At 37.5% G+C, this 21,878-nt stretch overlaps 1 protein-coding gene across 1 annotated transcript in view; it reads left to right on the forward strand.

Moving 5' to 3' along the window:
- CYP2C293 (cytochrome P450 family 2 subfamily C member 293) overlaps window positions 1–15,554 on the forward strand; it is a 38,081-nt gene extending 22,527 nt beyond the window's left edge. Inside the window, exons 8-9 of the mRNA XM_021074020.2 lie at window positions 11,886–12,027; window positions 15,010–15,554. Of these exons, the coding sequence (XP_020929679.2) occupies window positions 11,886–12,027; window positions 15,010–15,191 (324 nt within the window). The 3' untranslated portion in view covers window positions 15,192–15,554. The remainder of the gene's footprint in view (window positions 1–11,885; window positions 12,028–15,009) is intronic.
- The last annotated feature ends 6,324 nt before the right edge of the window (window positions 15,555–21,878 follow it).

Genomic DNA, 21,878 nt, shown 5'->3' on the forward strand with positions numbered 1-21,878 from the left:
GCCTCCTGCTTGGCTTTTGTTTCTCAGGATTGCTTTGGCGATTCTGGGTCTTTTGTGGTTCCATATAAATGTTTGGATTGTTTGTTCTAGTTCTGTGAAAAATGTCATGGGTCATTTGATAGGGATTGCATTGAATCTGTAGATTGCTTTGGGTAGTATGGCCATTTTCACAATATTGGTTTTTCCAATCCAGGAACATGGAATATCTTTCCATTTCTTTACATCTTCTTTGATTTCTTTGATTAAGGTTTTATAGTTCTCGGCATATAGGTCCTTTACCTCTTTGGTCAGGTGTATTCCGAGGTATTTGATTTTGTGAGGTACAATTTTAAAAGGTATCGTATTTTTGTATTCCTTTTCTAATGTTTCATTGCTGGTATACAGAAATGCAACTGACTTCTGAATGTTAATCTTATATCCTGCCACTTTGCTGAATTTATGAATCAGTTCAAGGAGTTTTGGGGTTGAGTCCTTAGGGTTTTCTAGGTATAGTATCATGTCCTCTGCATACAGTGACAGTTTGATCTCTTCTCTTCCTATATGGATGCCTTTTATTTCTTTTGTTTGTCTAATTGCTGTGGCTAGGACTTCCAAAACGATGTTGAAGAGCAGTGGTGAGAGTGGGCATCCCTGTCTTGTTCCAGATTTGAGTGAGAAGGCTTTCAGTTTTTCCCCACTGAGGATTATATTTGCTGTGGGTTTATCATAAATGGCTTTGATTATATTCAGGAATGTTCCCTCTATACCCACTTTGGTGAGGGTCTTGATCATGAATGGATGTTGAACTTTGTCAAATGCTTTTTCTGCGTCTATTGAGATGATCATATGATTTTTGACCTTTTTTTGTTAATGTGGTGTATGATGCTGATTGATTTGCGTATGTTGAACCATTCTTGTGAACCTGGAATGAACCCAACCTGGTCATGGTGTATAATTTTTTTGATATGTTGTTGGATTCGGCTGGCTAAGATTTTGTTGAGAATTTTTGCATCTATATTCATCAATGATATTGGGCGATAGTTTTCTTTTTTGGTGGTATCTCTGTGTGGTTTTGGAATGAGGGTGATGGTGGCCTCATAGAAAGTCTTTGGGAGTATTCCTTCTTCCTCAACCTTTTGAAAGAGTTTAAGGAGGATGGGCACCAGTTCCTCTTTATATGTTTGATAGAATTCACCTGTGAAGCCATCTGGTCCTGGACTTTTATTTGTAGGGAGTGATTTTATGACCTCTTCAATTTCATTTCTAGTGATCGGTCTGTTCAGTTGGTGTGTTTCTGCTTGATTCAGTTTTGGCAGGCTGTAAGATTCTAGAAAATTGTCCATTTCTTCCAGATTGTCAAACTTGTTGCCATACAGTTGTTCATAGTATTCTCTTATGGTTTTTTTTTGTATTTCTGCTGTATCCGTTGTGATTTCTCCTTTTTCATTTATAATTTTGGTTATTTGTGTGTCTGCTTTTAGATTCCACATGTAAGTGACAGCATGTGATGTTGGTGTCTCACTGACTAACTTCACTTAGCATGATGATTTCTAGGTGCATCCATGTTGCTGCAAATGCCATTATTTCTTTCCTTTTAATGGCTGAATAATATACCATTGTGTATGTGTACCACATCTTCTTATCCAATCCTCTGTTGATGGACATTTAGGTTGTTCCCATGTCTTGGCTACTGTATATAGTGCTGCAGTGAACATTGGAGAACATGTCTTTTTGAGTCATGGTTTTCTCTGGATAGATAGCCAGGCGTGGGATCACTGTATCAAATGGTGATTCTAATTTTAGTTTTCTGAGGAATCTCCATACTGGTTTCCACAGTGGTTGCACCAATTTACATTCCCACCAATAGTGTAATAGGGTTCCCTTTTCTCCACACCCTCTTCAGCATTTATTGTCTATAGACTTTTTGATGACAGCCATACTGGCTGGTGTAATGTGATACCTCATAGCAGTTTTGATTTGCATTTCTCTAATAATGAGTGATGTTGAACATTTTTTCATGTGCTTTTTTTTGGGCCATCCATATGTCTTCTTTGGAGAATTGTCTGTGCAGATCTTCTCATTTTTTGATGGGATGGTGTGTTTTTTTGGTGTTGAGCTGCAAGTAGTGTTTCTAAATTTTGGAGATGAATCCCCTGTCAGTTGCTTCATTTGCAAAGATTTTCTCCCATTCTGTGGGTAGTCTTTTTGTTTTGTTTAGGGTTTCCTTTGCTGTGCAGAAACTTTTAAGTTTAATAAAATCCCATTTGTTGATTTTTATTTTTATTGTCATTACTCTAGGAGGTGGATCTGAGATGATACTGCTGTGGTTTATGTCAGAGAGTGTTTGGTCTAGAGACATCCATAGATTTTGAATGATCATGTTTTCTTTGTTATTTCTCTTGGGGCATTTTGAAATGATCCTTCTGATTTTCTCATTGATGCATTGGTTTTTTAGAAGCCTGTTGTTTCATGTCCATGTAGTCAGTTTTTCTCTCATTTCTTTTCCTGATGGTTGATTTCTAGTTTCATGCCATTGCGGTCGGAGAAGGTAGTTGAAATAATTTCTATATTCTTAAATTTGTAGAGGTCAGTTTTATATCCCGATATGTGGTCTCTCCTTGAGAATATTCCATGTGCACTTGAGAAGAATGTATATTCTGATTTTGTTGGATGTCATGTCCTGAAAGTATCAATTGTGTCATTTATGATCTCTGTGGCCTTATTGATTTTCTGTCTGGAGGAATTGTCCATTGATGTGAATGGGGTGCTAAAGTCCCCTAGTATTATTGTATTCCCATGAATTCTCCTTTTATGTCTGTTAGTATTTGTTACATGTGTTTGGGTGATCCTATGTTAGATCCTATTGTCAAGTGTAATATCCTCTTCTTGATCCTTTTATCATTAAATACTGTCCTTTTTTGACTTTCTTTATGGCCTTTGTATTTTTAAATTTTTTATGTTTTATGCTGTTTTTAGAGCCACACTTGCAGCAAATGGAGATTCCCAGGCTAGGGGTCCAGTCAGAGTTACAGCTGCCAGCCTATGCCACAGCCACAGCAATGCCAGATCCAAGCTGCGTCTGCAACCTACACCACTGCTCATGGCAACACCAGATCCTTAACCCACTGAATGAGGCTTGGGATCAAACCCGAAACTTCATGGTTCTTAGTCGGATTTGTTTCCACTGTGCCACTCTGGGAAGTCCTTCATTCTCTTTAAAATGTCTTTTACAGAGCAGAAAATTTTGATTTAATGAAGCCTACTTTATCAATTCTTTCTTTCATAAATTGTGCCTTTGATGTTGCCTTTGAAAAGTCACTGCCAAACCTGAGGACATTTAGATTTTCTCCTGTGTTTCTTCTGGGAGTTTTATAGTTTTGCATTTTATATTTAGATCTATGATTCATTTTGAGTTAATTTTGTGAATGGTATAATATCCTTTTTTTTTTTTTTTTTGCTTGCAGGCATTCAGATGTTCTGGCAACAGTTTTGAAAAACTGTCTTACTACATTATATTGCCATCTGCTCCTTTGTCAAAGATCAGTCAACTATATTTATGTTGGTCTGTTTCTGACTCTATATTCTGTCCCATTTGATCTTGTTTATTCTTGTATCAATACTGCACTGTTTTGACTGGTGTAGCTTTAAATTAAGTCTTGAATTTGGGTAGCATTAGTTCTCTAACTTTGTTCTTTAACATTGAATTGGTTATTCTGAATCTTTTGCCTTTCCATATAGACTTTAGGATCAGTTTGTCATTATTGTCATAATAATTTTCTGGGATTTTGGTTGAGATGCATTTAATTGATAGAATAATTTGAGAAGAGCTAATATTTTGACAACATGAAGACTTTCTGTCCATGACCATGGATTGTTTCCATATATTTGATTCTTTTATTTTATTCATCAGCATTTTGTGTTCTCCTTCACATAGATCTTATACTTACTTTGTTACATTTACAACTCTTTTCATTTTTTCACTGCTGATGTAAGTGGCATTATGCTTTTAATTTTAATCTCCAGTTGTTCATTTCTGGTATATATGAAAACAATTGATTTTCATGTATTAACTTTGTATCTTGCAATCACGGTATACTCCCTTATCAGTTTCAGAGAAAAGTATTCACTTCCCTTGGATTTTCTACATAAATGATCATGTCACTTGCAAACTAATACAGTTTTATTAATTTTTCCCCAGTCTGTATACCTTTTATTTCCTTTTATTGTCTTATTGCTTTAGCTAAGACTTCTACTATGATGTTGAAAAACAGTGGTGAGGTGAGCCCTCCTTGTCTCATTCCTGTTCTTAGTGGGAGAGCTTTGGGTTTCTCAATAAATTGAATGTTAGCTCTAGGTGGGTTTTTTTTTTTTTTTGGATATTCTTTATCAAGTTGTGGCAGTTGCCCTTTATCCCTAGTTCACTGAGAATTTTTATCATGAATGGGTGTTATATTTTGTTAAATGTGTTTTTCTGCATCTGTTGATAATCAGCATGTGGGCTGATTTTTCATCTTTGATTTTTCTTCTTCTTCCTTCTTCTTTTCTGATTTTTCTTCTTTGTCTTGTTGATGTGATGGATTACATTAATTGGTTTTCAGGTGTACAACTAGCCTTGCATACATGGGATAAGTATCACTGGCTTGTGGTATATGGTTCTTTTTATACATTATTGGATTGGATTGGCTACTATTTGTTGAGGATTTTTACATGTATGTTCCTGAGAGCCATTGTCCTGTTGTTTTCCTTCCTTTCAATATCTTTGTCTGGTCTTGGGATTAGGGTAATGATGGCCTCATTGAAGAAGTTAGGAACTACTCCTACTTCTCCCTTCTGACAGAGATTTTAGTGATTTGATACTTTCCTAATTAAGAAAACTAAAACAAAATGTAATTTTCTTGTTTTGAGAATGCAGATTTTATTATTTTTAATTATTATTATTTTGAATAATATTTAAAATTTAGATTTACTTAAATTTACTAAAATCCTAGCAGATTTTAAATGTACAATATATTATTGTTAAATATAGGCACAATGTTGTATAGCAGATCTCGAGAACTTACTCATCTTGTATTACTAGTTGTTTATACCTACTGGTTAGCAGCTCATCAACTCTCCCTCTCCCCTTATCTTGGGAATCAATTCTCTCTCTCCCCTGATCTTGGCAATCTATAATTTTTTTCATAAATGTGTATCAATTTCATCAGATGGATTCTCTGCATCTCTTTACATGACATATATTTTGTCTTTGCTCTCTCTGTCTCTCTCTGTGTCTGTCTCTGTCACATACACCTAGCTGGATTTGGTTTGCTACATTTTATTGAGAACTCTTGTATTTATGTCAGAAGAGACGGGTCTGAATATTTTCTCAGACTTTTGCTATCAAGGTACTGTTGGCCTCAAAAATTAGGTGGGTAATTTTCCATATATAACCATATATGTGTGTGCGTATATTTTATGTAGCTTTAATTTATCTTTTGAAATGATTTTAATGTTTCCCATTGTAGTTCATTTACTGTGTTCTGTCAACTTGCTACTATACAGCAGTTTTATATATATATATATATATATATATATATATATATATATATATGTATATATATATATATATATACCCCTTCTCTCTTCTTTTTGTGTTCACTTGATAATCTTTCCCATGCCTAATTAGTTTGCCTAAGCTCAGATAATACATAAGAAAAAAAAATGCTTTCTCAGATGATGTTTATCTTCTTCCCAAAAGCATTCCTCCTTCCTCCACTAGGCAGACAGAATTACATAACACCTCCTGCTTCCAAATTAGATATTAACACACGTGTAAGTTCATTATAGATGCTGGTTTACCTATCCAGGTTTCTTCCAGCTCTGGAATTTTGAGCCTAATTTTTGTCAGCACCTTTCCTCTGCTTTCTAACACATGGTTTTTGTTTTTATTCAGACTGTCTAGTTGGGATCCTACAAGCTACTCCAATTTGAAGCCTTGCACATACCATCTTATTATGTATAAAAATCAGATAACTAGACATTCTACTTTGAAGGGAAGGGGGTTGTAAATTTATTAAGATTGAAATTACTACTGCTATCTTCTGGGAAGAGGGAATTCTGAGTATCTATGTTGTTCCATGTGGTAGCCACAAACTACATTGCCTAGTGAGTGCTTAAAATGTGATTAGTGCAATTGAGGAACTGAATTTTAAATGCTATTTCCTTTTATGTAGCTTTAATTTGTCTTTTGAAATGATTGTAATATTTTCCATTGTAGTTGGTTTACAGTGTTCTGTCAACTTGCTGCTATACAGCAAAGTGACCCAGGACACACACACACACACACACACATGTATTCTTTTTCTCACATTATGCTACATCATGATCCATCAAAAGTGACTAGATAGAGCTCCCAGTGTTATACAGCAGAATATTTATCTTTAATTTAAATATAAGTAGCCATGGATCACTCAAGGCTACTGTGTTAGAGCTGATCTAAGGTTTTTTTGGTTTTTATTTTTTTTCTCCTATATCATGAATTTAGAAATCCCTCATCCTTAATTATGCAGTAGTAAAAACTTGGAAAACTGCTGTTCCCATCTTGGCACGTTGGAAATGAATCTGATGAGGAAACGTGAGGTTGCAAGTTCAATCCCTGGTCTCGTGCATTGGGTTAAGGATCTGGCATTGCCATGAGCTGTGGTGTAGGTCAGAGATGCAGCTGGGATCTTGCATTGCTGTGACTGTGGTGTAGGCTGGCCTCCACAGCTCTGATTAGACCCCTAGCCTAGGAACTTCCATATGCCATGGGTATGGCCCTAAAAAGACAAAAGACAAAAAATATAAAAACTTGGAAAACTAAAACCAATGTAAGTTTGGTGCAATTTCATTTGATGGTCAAAACCTCGCTTGAACTATTTAAATTTCTTATTTATACTATGTGCAAGTATTCATGTCCTGGTAATGACATTTGTGAACTTTTCTTACTTTTAACCTTGTTTACTTAAGTAAAATGTGACAAGAATTAAATCAGGTAACATATGCAAAATATAAGGTAAAAACTTGTTTTCATCTATCAGCGTGGTGAAATCAGACACTAAGAAGACATTGTATTGGTGAGGCTATTTGTATGTAAGAACTTTCAAATGCCACTGGCAGGATTATAAATAAGTACATCTTTTTTTACAGGACAGTTCAGTCATATCTATTATTAAACTAAAATATGGTATATTTTAGTGCAGTAATTAAAATTCTTAGTATCCACTGCAAATGCTAATGAAGGAATGTCCAAAAATTCATCCTTGCATTATTACTTGTGGTAAAAAAATATCTTGATGGAGTTCCTGTTGTGGTGAAGCAGAAAATGAAGCCAACTAAGAATCATGAGGTTGTGGATTCAATCCCTGGCCTCGCTCAGTGGGTTGTGGAAATGACACTGCAATGGGCTGTGGTGGAGGTTGCAGATGTGGCTTGGATCTGGCATTACTGCAGCTGTGGCGTAGGCCGGCAGCTGTAGCTGTGATTGGACTCCTAGCCTGGAAACCTCCATATGCTGCGGGTGTGGCCCTAAAAAGACAAAAACCAAAAAAAAAAAAAAAAAAAATCTCGACCTATCTAAATGTTCATCAGAAGTGTAATGGCACATTTACATTATGACACATGAAAAAGGCAGATGTATGTGTGTTGATATGGGACAATATCCAGATTATTTTATTGAAGAAAAAAATCACGATCCAGTAGATGCTTGTCACTGGGTTAAAAAAGAGAAGAAAGTGCTAAGTGGCATAAATGTATGTAGGACTATATGCCTGATGTGCTTAATATCTCTAGAAGGACATATAACTAGTTGGTGGGAATGGTTATGTTTGGAAAGTCTAAAGGGGTTTGTATTGTTAGATATGATTTCCTTTTCACCATATATACTTTTTGTGACTTAATATATTCCTCATTTTTTTACTTGAGATATAAGCCACGTCAAAGAAAATTCACCTTTTTAAGTGTAGAGTCTAAAGAATTTTGAATAGTAAGTGAACTATCATCACAACTAAGTTAAAACATTGTCCTCACCTCAAAAGGTTCTCTTAGTCTTCTTTTGCAGCTGATGCATTTCCCCTAATTCTAGCTGGTGGTACCCACTGATCTGTTTTTGGTCCTACAGTTTTGCCTTTTCACGAGCAAAACATAATAGAATGTGACACAAAGGAAATAACCTGTCATTAACTCATGTCTTTGTCTCTTTTTTATGTGGCAAACTATGTTTGAGATTTATCTTTGTTATTGCATGTGTCATTAGTTTATTCCTTTTTGTTGATGGGTGGTCCATCATATGGAGTAGCACAAATTGTTTACTCATTTACTAATTGGTGGATATCTGGATTATTTCCAGTTTTGGGCTCTTTGAAAAAGATGCTACAAATAATTGCATACAGGTTTTTGTGCTGACCTAAACTTTTATTTCTTTCAGATAAATATTGAGGAATGGAATTGTGGCTTAAATGTTTACTTTATTGAAAAACGTGCCGAACTGTTTTCTGTGTGGCTGTGACCTTTTACATTCCCACACTAGCAACACCTGAGCATTCCAGTTGCTCAATGTCCTCTCGTTGGTGTTAGTGGTCTTAAATTTTAAGACACTGCAGCGATTGTTTAGTGATATTACATTTTGTGTTACCCCTGTTTTCTCAGTGAGTGATGATATGTGGCTTCTTTGCTTTTTCTTTTTGGCTGATCCTGTGGCATGTGGAAGTTCCAGGGCCAGGGATGAAACCTGCACAATGGCGGCAGCCCTAGCTGCTTCAGTGACAATGCTAGATCCTTAACCTGTTGCAGCACAAGGAAACTTCCTGGCTTCTTTTCATGTAATGATTGGTTATTCATGTGTGTTCATAGGTAAAGTGCTTTCTTAAATTATAGTCCTGTTTTTATTGGACTATTATTTTTTACTTATTACAGCTCTTTCTGTATTTTTGTATGCAATCTGTTTATTGTGCCTAAGTGTTGCAGGTCTTTACTCCCAGTGTGTATCTTTTTCTTTCTGTTTTTGGTGTCTAAGAATGTCTTTCAGAGAGCAGATGTTTACAATTTTGATGGGGTCCAGTTTATTCATTATTTCTTTTATGACTTGTGCTTTTTCTGTCATATTTCTTTTCCAGCATGTGTTATTAAAATACTTGTGCTTTTAATAAGTTTTTTACCTGTATATTTAGGCCTATGATCCCTTGAAAGTTTATGTGTACTTATGATGTGAAGTCGTGATCGTACTTCATTTCTTTTCTCTATGAATATCCACTTGTCCTGGCACCATTGGCTGAAAATATACCAGGGTGGTTTTTTTTTAATTTTATTTTTTTAAGATACCCACTTTTTAAAATCTTAAAGTAACAGTTTCCTGTATTATTATTATTCTTTTATTGTATCGTGTTTTTTGTCTTTTTGAAAGGTTTACCCACATTATATGGAAGTTGCCAGGCTAGGGACTGAATTGGACCTACAGCTGCTGGACTTTACCAATAGCCACAGCAATGCAGGATCTGAGCTGCATCTGTGACCTACACCACAGCTCATGGCAACACTGGATCCTTAACCCACTGAGCAAGGCCAGTGATCAAACCCGCATCCTCATGGATGCTAATCGGAATCATTACCACTAACCCACGGTGGGAACTCCTATTTGTTTTATTTTTAGTTTTAAAATTTTTTAGTCTTTTTAGGACCACACCGGCAGCATATGGAGGTTCCCAGGCTAGGGGTCTAATCGGAGTTGTAGCCACTGGCCTGTGCCACAGCCACAGCAACACCAGATCCGAGCTATGTCTACTACCTACACCACAGCTTATGACCTTAACCACTGAGTGAGGCCGGGGATTGAACCTGCATCCTCATGGATACTAGTCATGTTTGTTAACTGCTGAGCCATGATGGGACCTCCTTGAATTTTTATTTGTATTTTTTTAATGGCTATAACTGTGGCATATGGCATTTCCCAGCCAAAGGGCTGAATATAAGCCTCATCTGAGACCTACACAGCAACTGCAACAATGCCAGATCCTTTCACCCACTGTGCCAGGCCAGGGGTTGAACCTGCACCTCCATAGTCACCTGAACTTCTGCAATTGGATTCTTAACCCACTGTGCCCTGGTGGAAACTGTCTGTATTATTTGTCTTAAAATATACAAGGCAATACTTTTAAAAGTAAAATTAGGGACCTTAAATATGATAAAGGGTGGAATTATCCCCCAGTTTTGAATTTAAAATATTTTTAAATTTAAATAGTATTTAAGCATAAAATGGATGTATCTAACATAAATGAAATTTGTGTATATATCTACATTTTAACTGCATATCTATGAGTCTTCTATGATACTTAACATCTAAGTACTTCAGTATGTACCTGAACAAGGACTTTATCTGCATAGAAATAAAGCCTTCACACTAAGGGAATTATCATCTATACAATAATTTTATCTCATATATATGCTATAACTACATGTTCTTAGTTATCCTAAAATATCTTGTAAAGCTTGTTTTTTTTGTTTTTTGTTTGTTTGTTTGTTTTGTGGGGACATCTAGTATCCAGTCAAGGCACAGTACTTAATTTAGTTGTCCCTTTAGTCCCTTGTTTTCAAGAAGAGTTCCTGTTCCTTTATTTCATTTTAGTACATTGACAGTTTTGAAAAACTGGGACAATTATTATGTTTACTGTTCCTCATTCTGGCCATGTGTGATTGTTCCCTTGAGATTAGATTCCAGTTCTGTGTATTGCACAATAAAATTACATATGTGATTTTGTGTATGTCCTACTGCATCACAGTTTGGCTGAAGACATGTAATGTCAGTTTATCCTGTTATTGGTGATGCTAAGGTAATCCGTTATTAAGGATGTGTGTGCATATGGCTCCTTTGTTGGGGTTCTAGTTCTCACAGGTAATTAATAAAAAAACATCTATGGCATAGTACTTTAAAGACCTTGTGAGTACACTGTTTCCTAACTCATTCATCTAATAAGTTTAGCATTAATTGATAATCTTTACCTGAACTGTTGATAAATGATAATTTTCCTAATTTGATCATCTCACATTTTTAAACCTAGAATGTGTCCATAATGAACTGTTCCCCCAATTTTTAAACTGAGGGAAACAAATTTCCATCCCAAGATAAATACTCAGCAGTTGTTAGTGTATTTATAATATTATCTACAAAGTTATTTTTCCTCTTGGGCAAAGTTTCTTTTTTATTGTGATAAAATACACATAACACGAAAATTTCCATTTTAGCTGTCTTAAAGTGGACAATTCACTGCAACATAGTGCCTTCACAATGTTGTGCATCCATAGCTACTCTCTAATACCAGAGCATTTTCATCTCTCCAAAAGGAAATGCCTCACGCAGTAAGCACTCATTGCCCAGTCCTCCGTCCCTCCATCCCCTGACAACCTCTGATCTGTTTCTGTCTGTATGGATTTGCCCTTTGTTATTTTTAATCAGATCAGACCTCTCCTTTCAAAAGCCCTGTAAACAGTTTCCAAACACATCTGACTTTTCAGGAGCCAACACAGGCTTCCATTTTAAACCATAATCTACACACGAGATGTGTGTAAAACTGAAGTACTGAAATAGAGCAAAGGGTGGGACAGAGAACAGTGTCCAAACATTGTGATAAATAAAAGGGGATTCGGATAACAGCACGCAAGTGACTGCGTACTCAGTCTTTCAAATGCTTTTGGAGGCCACTTGAGTAACCTCATTGCCACTGATGTTAAGCTCATCCCTCTTTTGCACTTGGCTTGTCTGCCTGGGATTGCCATTGCCCTTATGTAGACCTGGGACCCCTCAACTATAGATTGAAAGATTGGACTAAATGATTTGCAACATTTCTTCCAGCTCCATGACTTCCTTATAACGAAGTTCATCTTCATTTTCATTCCAGGGCACAACTGTATTAACATCACTGACTTCTCTGCTACATGATGTCCAAGAATTCCCCAACCCAGAGGTGTTTGACCCTGGCCACTTCCTGGATGAGAGTGGCAACTTTAAGAAGAGTGACTGCTTCATGCCTTTCTCAACAGGTAACGAACATTAATTGCCTTAGGCACTTTAGGGGACAAGGTACCTTTCAGGGCATGGTTGGAACTCAATGGTGCTCAGTCTGGAGCTGGTGGAATTGCTTCTTATCCATGATCCTGAGCACCAGTCCCAATGTCATGCACTTTCCACCCCATCATCATACATCCCCTGTATCAGTAGTCTGGGAAAGTGACCCAGTTCTGCCAAAATGAAAAGGCTAGAAAACAGATGAATTGAACCCTACCTCTTTGATAGGTCCCTGAGCTCCCCAAGAGCTCCTCTTAGCAAGTTAAACTCATTTAGGTTTTCCTTGCCTGACATATGAAAGGCATAAAAGTCTACAACTTTTGAGTATTTGCTGTAATGTCTCTTAGTCCCCAGGGTGAGCTCTGGGGTTACAGCTCTTCACAAGCACTGAAGGGGCAACAAACCAGTTCACATCCTAGTTAGGGAAGCAGATTAGTAAACACATCACTGTAATCCAGGAAGAGTAGTGTGGTGGGAGAGAAAAGCACAGGCTGCTCATGAGACCAGAGGGGAGACTGCCTGCTTTCTGGTCACTCGTACCATAGAGTGAGGCGTAACATAGCATAAGTAACATTCTAAACATAAAAGAGCAAAGTAAGAGAAGAGGGTGTGATGATTTTTATAGGAACACGACATTTCCTCTAGTTTGAAAGGGTCAGCACTTGCCATCAACTGTAGTATCAGGATTCCTTGGGAGTGTGGCCGGATGTTCTGCAGTGATTCCAGATCACCATGATCTTCCTCCACTCATGATCCTAGGCCTAGGAAACTGGTTCTCCATGGCTACAGTGTGTGCCTTGCCTCTGGCCATAGAGTAACCTTCATGCAATTGAGGCTTTTGATGCCTGCTTTGGGTCTTGCTCAGTATGTACCAAGATGTCAAGGACTGGGCCTTCCCTTCAAAAGTGCACATTTTAGCAGAGCAGAAAAATAATTAAATGGAGAATTATGATTCACAGTGTTCCATGCTTCAGTTGAAGCATGAATATAATTCTGAGGAAACCCAGAGAGGGCAAGATTCTTTTGCCTGTGAAGATCATAAAGAGGAAGTGACATGGGACATGGGTCCTGAGGAAGTTTAGGAGATGAGCACCTTAACCAAATGGAAAAGCACAAGCCAAAGTTAGAAACCTCATGGTGCATTGGAGATTGATGAAAGGTGTATATGGCTAGGTGAGTGTACAGAGGAAGGACAACATGAGGGCATGGTGAGAAGATAGTCATCTGCCAGTTGAGGGTGAGGCCTTTGAAGAAATCATAACAGCCAACACCTTCATCGTGGATGTCTATCCTCCAGAACTGTGAGGAAATTACCTTCTCTTAAAAGAAACCCAATATACCACCTAAACTAACACAACATGTGAGTCAATTATACTCCAGTGAAATTTTTTTAAAATGGAGGCAATGGGTTGGTGATAACCCTAGCTGTGCCATCATTTAGAGAATGATGGTTTTTATGAATATTAAGTGTATACATAACCAATGAATGCACATTATCTTTTTCCTGTGCACAGTTTTTGGGGGTTAATCTCTGTTGGCTTGATCTTTAAGTTCCTTGAATATGTCAAAATTTCCAGAGTAAATTTTTGACTTCTTGCTTTTTCTTAGTAACAACAACAACAGCCACTACTACCAGTATGGAGATTCCTTAAGAAACTAAAAATAGAGTTGTGATATGATCTAGCAGTCCCACTCCTGGTCATATATCTGGACAAAACTCTAATTCAAAAAGATAAATGCACTCCAGTCTTCATAGCACTACTCTTTGCAACAGCCAAGACATGGAAGCAACCTAAATGTGCATTCACAATGGTTAGAGAAAGTGTGGCAGCATATATACCCAATGGAATATTACCCTGCTATAAAAACAGAATGAAATCATGCCATTTGTAGCAACATGGATGAACTTAGAACTTATCATACTAAGTGAGTAAGCCAGAAAGAGCAAGACAGATACCATTTAATACCACTTAAATGTGTAGTCTAAAATGTGGTACAAATGGACTTAATTGTAAAACAGAGATAGACTCATAAACATAGAATACAAACATATGGTCACCAAAGAGAAAATGGGGTGGGGTTGGGTAAGTGTGGGGTTTGGCATTTACAGATGCAAATGACTCTATACAAAATAGATATACAGTGAAGTCCTACTGTGTAGCACAGGGAACTCTAATCAATATCCTATAATAAACCATAATGGAAAGGACTGTGAAAAAGAATATATATTTTGTACATATTCAGTTTTATATCAATACGTATATAGATCAACATAAAACTGAATAACTTTGCTGTTTACCAGGAATTAACACCACTTTGTAAATCAAATGTACTTTAATTTTTTAAATGCCTGGATATGGCAAGCCCTGGGAGTAGACGGTACAGTAGCATAGCACTGAAGAATGGAAGGAATGATATGGAACATTAGACTGGGAACAAAGTATGGAGGGCCAGTTCAACCCATCTGGACCTCATCTCATGAAACAGGTGGGAGAGAGACATTGACTATTTTCCAGTGGGAGTGTGACACATTTAGCCACGTGCTTTTGCAAGTACATGAAGGAAAAATCTTTGGCTGAATTTGGTGCCAGAGGTGGAAAGGAAAATACAGATACATGAGGTCCCTCCTTTCAGTTCTTTTCCTCTCAACCCACCTGGACAAGCAGAGTGCAGGTGTTTCTGCAAAGTCGGATAGAAACTGGAAATGGAAAAGAACAATTATAATGTGGGAATATGTAATGAAGTGGTTGACATAGAGCTGAATGCAATAAATATTTGTTGAATGGAAGGTTCCCTTTAAGCTATTTGGTGGATCGAGAGTATATCCAACCTCTGTCTCTCTAACCATCCTTCCAACCTCCTCCTATTCAGTTATTTGTCAAATAGTTATTGCATATTTTCTGTGAGAGTTCTAAACAATATTCTGGGGTCAAATCCCCTATGTGTGTTATTTTCAGGAAAACGAGTTTGTGTGGGAGAAAGCCTGGCCCGCATGGAGCTATTTTTATTCCTGACTAGCATTTTACAGAAATTTACCCTGGAACCTGTGATTGACCTAAAGGACATCGACACCACCCCTATATCTAGAGGCTTAAGCCACGTGCCACCCTCATACCAGCTCCGCTTCATTCCTGTATAATGAGGAGCAGACCTTGCGGCTGCTATGATGCTGTTCTCTGTAACTCATCCTCCTCTGGGCTTCGTTCACCCCTTTCTCATTACCAGGGGTGCTCTCTCTGACCTCCCATCTTGTATCTCCACATTCCCTCAATATCCAGCGAATATCCAACCTCCATTAAAAGTTTCCTGAGTTTTACTGCGCAAATGTATGTGCTATCTTTATACTCTGTAACACTCAGATTGGCTATCACATGTGTTCATTGTTACCTAATATTGAGTTAGTGTTGTGTTATCAGGGTGAAACAGTAGAGTGATTGATATAAGCCAGTATGTAGCTGTTTGTCCTCTGCATTTCTAAATAAAAAGCATCACACTTTGCTGAGCCAGTCTCAGACTTTCCTTCTTTTGTATGTAATGCGGGTAAGAAGTGAAAGAAAATAGAGTCGGAAGAGGCCTTTCTTGTCTTCATAGTGATAAGAACAGAGAAGGAGCAAGGGGAAGAGGGCAGAAAAACTCTTTTTGCTGAGTGTCATCTAGAGTTACTTGAGGTTTGGGTTGGAAAATGAGAGGAATTGTGTCTAAGAGCATCCCTACCCTGTAGAGAAATGGTGAGAAGATCAGCATTAGGGAGGAATGAAGAGAAAGAGTTAGAATTCATTCCTCTTGTTTGTGTCAACACGAAAGATGTGAAATATTCTCATTACTTTGTGTTTCAAACTTACAGGCAAATGTTAATGTATACTTTTGTACTTATAATCATGTGTTCTAAGTGTTATTCTTTTCTCTCTAAACAAGAACAACATCCTTGGGAGATGTTAGCAGATTCTGTTTTTCTTTCTACATCCCATCACCTTGTTTTCTTCTTAACATCAGTGTGTTGAGTTATGACACTTTGGCATTGTGAAGTCTTTAGTCTCATGACAACTCTGAAGTGTAGAGAACTGGGAGATAAAGGGTATGTTTGGGATTTATCCCTGAAACACCAATAGAAATGAGAATTAGAAAATCCTATTGCGTAGGTATTATTTTCTTGATTTTGAAGGTTTTATTACAGTTATGTAGGTGATTTGCCTTCTTTTAAGAAAAGATCTGCTAAAATAATTCAAGTCTTTGGAATAAGGTCAGCAATTTACCTTCAGGTTGTTCAAAGTAAAGTAATTCTTTGTACATACTACCTTGTTTTCTTTCTGATGCTTATATTTGTTCAAACACGGCGTGGAGTCACCTATTGGCTCATATCCACAATAACTTAGTTGTTCCCATATGAAGACTCAGTATTGCCAGTGGACATCTGAGAAGTGCTCAGCAACATTAAGCTTCATGGAAATGCAAGTTAAAATTTTAATGAGATATTCTCATGAGCCATTAGAATGGTTAAAATGAAAAAAGAATTATACAATGTGTAGGCACGAAAGCAAAGCACCTGGCTTTTGAGTAAAACTGTAAATGGGTTCAACCATGTGGACAATTCTTTGGCATTCTTTACTGGAGGTAAACACATGTGTGTCTAGCAGTTCTACTTCTAAGTATGTACTTAAGAGAAATGCAATACATTGAGATATGAAGAAAACATGTATTGGAAGGTATGTAACAGACCAATCAAATGATCACCACACAGGAAGGAAATGAAATGTTCATAACAGTACAATGAAAAAAAATCATGGAATTCTTTTTCATGACCTGTATCTTGGTTATACAGATATATTCCCTTGGTGTTAGTGCGTTGACCTGCACATTTAGAACATGTGTATTGTTCTCTCTGGGTATAATGCTTCAATGGAAAAGATTGTTTCAAGACAAAGAGACCTCCAGAAGAAATATTTGAGCAGTCATTTCAGAGAGTTTCCCACAATTAATGTCAGACACTATGCCACAGATTCAGGAAACTCAGAGAACATCAAGTAGGAAAAATATCCCAAAGTCTACATGTAGGCACATCATAGTCAAATGCAGAATATACAGACAAAGGAAATGAAAGCAGCCAGAGGAAGAGAACATCTTACGTACAGGGGAACAGAATAAAAATTATGTTGGAATTATCTTCAAAATGAAGGCAGAAAGAGAGTAGAGTGAGATATTTGAGGTATTTAAAGGAAAAAACTCCCACCCACTTTGATTTATGTATCCCGTGAAATTATCTGTAAAAGTGAAGGAGAGGGAGTTCCCATCATGGCTTAGCAGTGATGGACCCAACTAGGATCATGAGGATGTGGGTTCCATCCCTGGCATCACTCAGTGGGTTAAAGATGTGGCCTTGCTGCAGCTGTTGTGTAGGTTGTAGATGTGGCTTGGATCCCAAGTTTCTCTGGCTGTGATGTAGGGCAGCAGCTGCATCTCCAATTTGACCCCTAGCCTGGGAATTTCTTTATGCCTGTGAGGCCCTAAAAAGCAAAAAAAGAAAAAAGTGAAGGAGAGGAGTTCCCTGATGACCTAGCAGTTAAAGACTCAGCCTTGTCACAGTTGTGGCTTGGGTTTGATGCCTGGCCTGGGAACTTCTGCAGGCCATAGGAGTGGCTACAAAAGTGAAGAGAAATAAGGACTCTTGGAGTTCCCATTTTGGCTCAGTGGAAATGATTCTGACTAATATCTTCGAGGTTGCAGGTTCAATCCCTGGCCTCGGTCAGTGGGTTAAGGATCCAGCATTACCCTGTGCTGTGGTGTAGGTTGCAGATGAGGCTCAGATCTAGCATTGCTGTGGTTGTGGTGTAGGCTGGCAGCTACAGCTTGGATTCCACCCCTAGCCTGGCAACCTCCATATGCCCCAGGTGCGGCCGTAAAAATGACAGAAAGAAAAGTGCAAGAAAGAAGGACTCTCAGACAAACCAAATTGAGAGGATTTGTTTCCAATACTTGACTGGCAGAAATATCAAAAAGAAGTTTTCTTCAGAGAGAGGCAAAAAAATACAGGTAAAGAACTCGAATTCACACAAAGAAAGAGCATTACAGAAGAAATAATGGAAGATGGAAGGTAACATAAGATTTTCATTTTTATTCTTAATACATCTCACAGAATAGTTCATCTGCAACAATAACAGCAGTAATGTGTCTAGTGATTATAGACTGTGGATAAATGAAATAAGTGAGGGTAGAGATATTCATGATGCTAGAGAATATATTCCAATAGTATGTTAAATAGAAGTGGAGATAGACATTCTTTTCTTTTTTTCTTTTCTTTCTTTCTTTTCTTTTCTTTTTTTTTTTTTTTGCTTTTTTTTTTTTTTTTGCTTTTTACAGCCACACTGGTGGCATATGGAGGTTGCAAGCTAGGGGTCCCATCAGAGCTACAGCTGCTGATTGACACCACAGCTCACAGCAACGCCAGATCCTTAACCCACTGAGTGAGGCCAGGGATTGAACCCACAACCTCATGTTTTCTAGTTGGAGTCATTTCCACTGCACCACAATGGGTTCTCCCCAAGACAGACGTTCTTGTCACGTTCCTGATTTTAGCAGAAAATCTTTTAGCTTTTTACCATTGTATATGACATCAGCTGTGGGTTTGTCATACATGTTGACATACATGTTTGTCTATTATGGTGAGATATATTCTCTCTGTCTCCTCTTTGATGAGACTTTTTATCATGAATGGATATTGAAATTTATCAACTGTTTTTCTCATTTACTGAGATGATCATGTGATTTTTATTTTTCCTTTTGTTAATGTGGTATGTCATGATAATTGATTTCTAGACCTTAAACAATCCTTACATCCCTGGAACAAATAGCCCTCCCTCACCCATCCCTCCCCAGTCATGGTATATGTTGCTTCCTGTGTAGTGTAGAATTCAGTTTGCTAATACCTTATTGAGGATTTTTTCATCAATATTCATCAGAGAGGAGTTCCCATCGTCATGGCTCAGTGGTTGACGAATCCGACTATGAACCATGAAGTTGAGGGTTCAATCCCTGGCCTTGCTCAGTGGGTTAAGGATCTGGCGTTGCTGTGAGCTGTGGTGTAGGTTGCAGATGTGGCTCGGATTAGCCCCCAAGCCTGGGAATCTCCATATGCCACAAAAGGGGCCCTAGAAATGCCAAATCAAGACAAAAAAATATTCATAGAGATACCAAGCTGTAAGTTTCTTTTTGGTATGTTTTTTTTGTATAGTTTCTGTATCACCATAATGGTGGCATGTGGAATGAATTTTGGAGTGTTCCATCCTCTTCAACTTTTTGGAATAGTTTGGGAAGGATAGGTGCTAGTTCTTTATATGTTTGATAGAATTTTCCTATATAATTTATGTTTGCTGAGATTTTTTAAAAGTACAATTTCTGTTTCACTACTAGTGATCCATCTATTCACATTATCTATTTCTTCCTGATTCAGTCTGTGAAAATTGTATGTTTCCAGAAATGTATCCATTTCTTTTTAGGTTGTCCATTTGGTTGGCATTAACTGTAGTATTCTCTAAAAAATTAGCTGGAAAGTCCACAAATATTTGAGGCAAAACAGCACACTTCTACATCAACCTAGGTCAAAGGGGAATCTCAAGAGAATTAAAAGATATTTTTGAATGAAATTAAATGAAAATCCAACTTATCAAAGCTTATGAGATAGGATGAAAGGAGTGCTTAGAGGGAAATGTAGAGATTGCATTCATATATTAGAAAAGAAAGAAGAGGTAAGATCAATAATGTAAAATGTTGTTCACCTTAGGAAATTAGAGAAAGAGGAGGAAAATTATATAAAATTCCACAGAAGAAGGAAACCAAATATCAGCAGACACCTATGAAATTGAAAACAAGAAATCAATAGATCCTTGTGCTGTACAGTAGGACCTCTGCCAACCCCAAACTCCATGTCCATCCCACTCTTTACTCCGTTCCCCTTGGCAACCACACGTTTGTTCTTTATGTCTGTGAGTCAGTTTCTGTTTTGTAGATGGGATCATTTGTGTCATATTTCTGATTACACATATAAGTGGTATCATGTGGTATTTGTCTTTCTGTTTCTGACTTACTTCACTTGGTAGAAAATCTCTAGTGGTATCCATGTTGCTGCAAATGGCATTATATCCACACAGTACCACGGTGGGCTTCATGCCAAAATACAGAGTACACACAGGGCCATAGATTTAAAAATTTTTTATTCTAGTTAATTTTCAGTGTTCTGTCAATTTCTGCTGTACAGCAAAGTGACCCGGTTATACATACATATACATTCTTTTTTCTCACATTATCCTGCATCATGTTCCATCATAAGTGATTAGATATGCAGCAGGAACTCATTGCCTATCCATTCCAAATGCAATAGTTTGCATCTACCAATCTCAAACTTCCACTCCTTCCCCCTTCCCCTGGCCACCACACATCTGTTCTCCATGTCTGTAAGCTTCTTTTCTGTACATAGGTTCATTTATTCTGTATATTTGATTCCACATATGTGAAATTTTAAAATTGTATTGGTGTGTAATTGCCTTACAATGTTGTGTTAGGTTCAGGTGTACAGCAAAGTGAATCAGTTAATACATGTATCCTCTCTTTTTTGGATTCTTTTCCCATACAATTTATTATAGAATATTGAGGAGATTTCCCTGTTCTACACAGCAGGCCCTTGTTACTTATCTATTTTATATATAGTAGTGTGTATATGTTAATCCCACCCTCCTACTGTATGCCTCGAGGCCCCTACATTTCCTCTTTGGTAGCCATTAGTTGGGTAAATTTTTCTTGAATCTATATCTGGCATACTACAGTCCTGACTCCAAGTCAACATCTCTTAGTTTCAATCAGGTCTCCATTTTCTAAAGTTTTGATTAACACGGTGTGTACTTTACCTCATCATTTCTGATGAAGACAGACTCCAAAAGGCAATAGAAGGCCTTGTGTCTGGAGGCAGTTGGGAGGCCTGGGGCATAGTTTCTCAAGCCCTGCCCATGCAATGCTTGAGATTTCCTTTTCCCTCAGTTACCTGAACAAATTTTGCCTCTTTGGTGATGAAGAGGGGAGAATCACTACTTTTCACTTCTTCTCCTGAGAATCTGTGACCCTGTGTTCCTTTGAGTCCAGGCAGGGACGCTGTTTACCGTTACTATTTTGTGAACAGTGAGACAGGTGTACAATTCAGAGCAATACTTTCAGCAAAATCAACTCATTATAGAGTACAAAGTGGATGTAATAGATTGGTTTGTTTCTATCAGAGGGGCAAAAGTTGAGGTAGCAGGGACTGTTTTAAAAACTTTAGAATTCAGGCTCACAGTTGTCTGTTTTATTTTTTTTTTTGCAATTTTAATTGGTTTGCATTTAAATATGATCTTTCTGGGCTCAATACTCAAAAAAAAAAGTATTTCTTTCCTAAAACTTCTTAGTGGGATCAGATTATGGGTTTCTTTTTTTTTTAATTTTCCCACTGTACAGCAAGGGGGTCAGGTTATCCTTACATGTATACATTGCCATTACAGTTTTTTCCCCCACCCTTTCTTCTGTTGCAACATGAGTATTTAGACAAAGTTCTCAATGCTATTCAGCAGGATCTCCTTGTAGATCTATTCTAAGTTGTGTCTAATAAGCCCAAGCTCCTGATCCCTCCCACTCCCTCCCCCTCCCATCAGGCAACCACAAGTCTCTTCTCCAAGTCCATGATTTTCTTCTCTGAGGAGATGTTCATTTGTGTTGGATATTCGATTCCAGTTATAAGTGATATCATATGGTATTTGTCTTTGTCTTTCTGGCTCATTTCACTCAGGATGAGATTCTCTAGCTCCATCCA

Source organism: Sus scrofa, chromosome 14 (genome assembly GCF_054392235.1).
Source record: "Sus scrofa isolate SSC_HxYL_T2T_F1_AM1 chromosome 14, Sscrofa_HxYL_maternal_Yorkshire_Landrace_v2.0, whole genome shotgun sequence".
NCBI lineage: Eukaryota > Metazoa > Chordata > Mammalia > Artiodactyla > Suidae > Sus > Sus scrofa.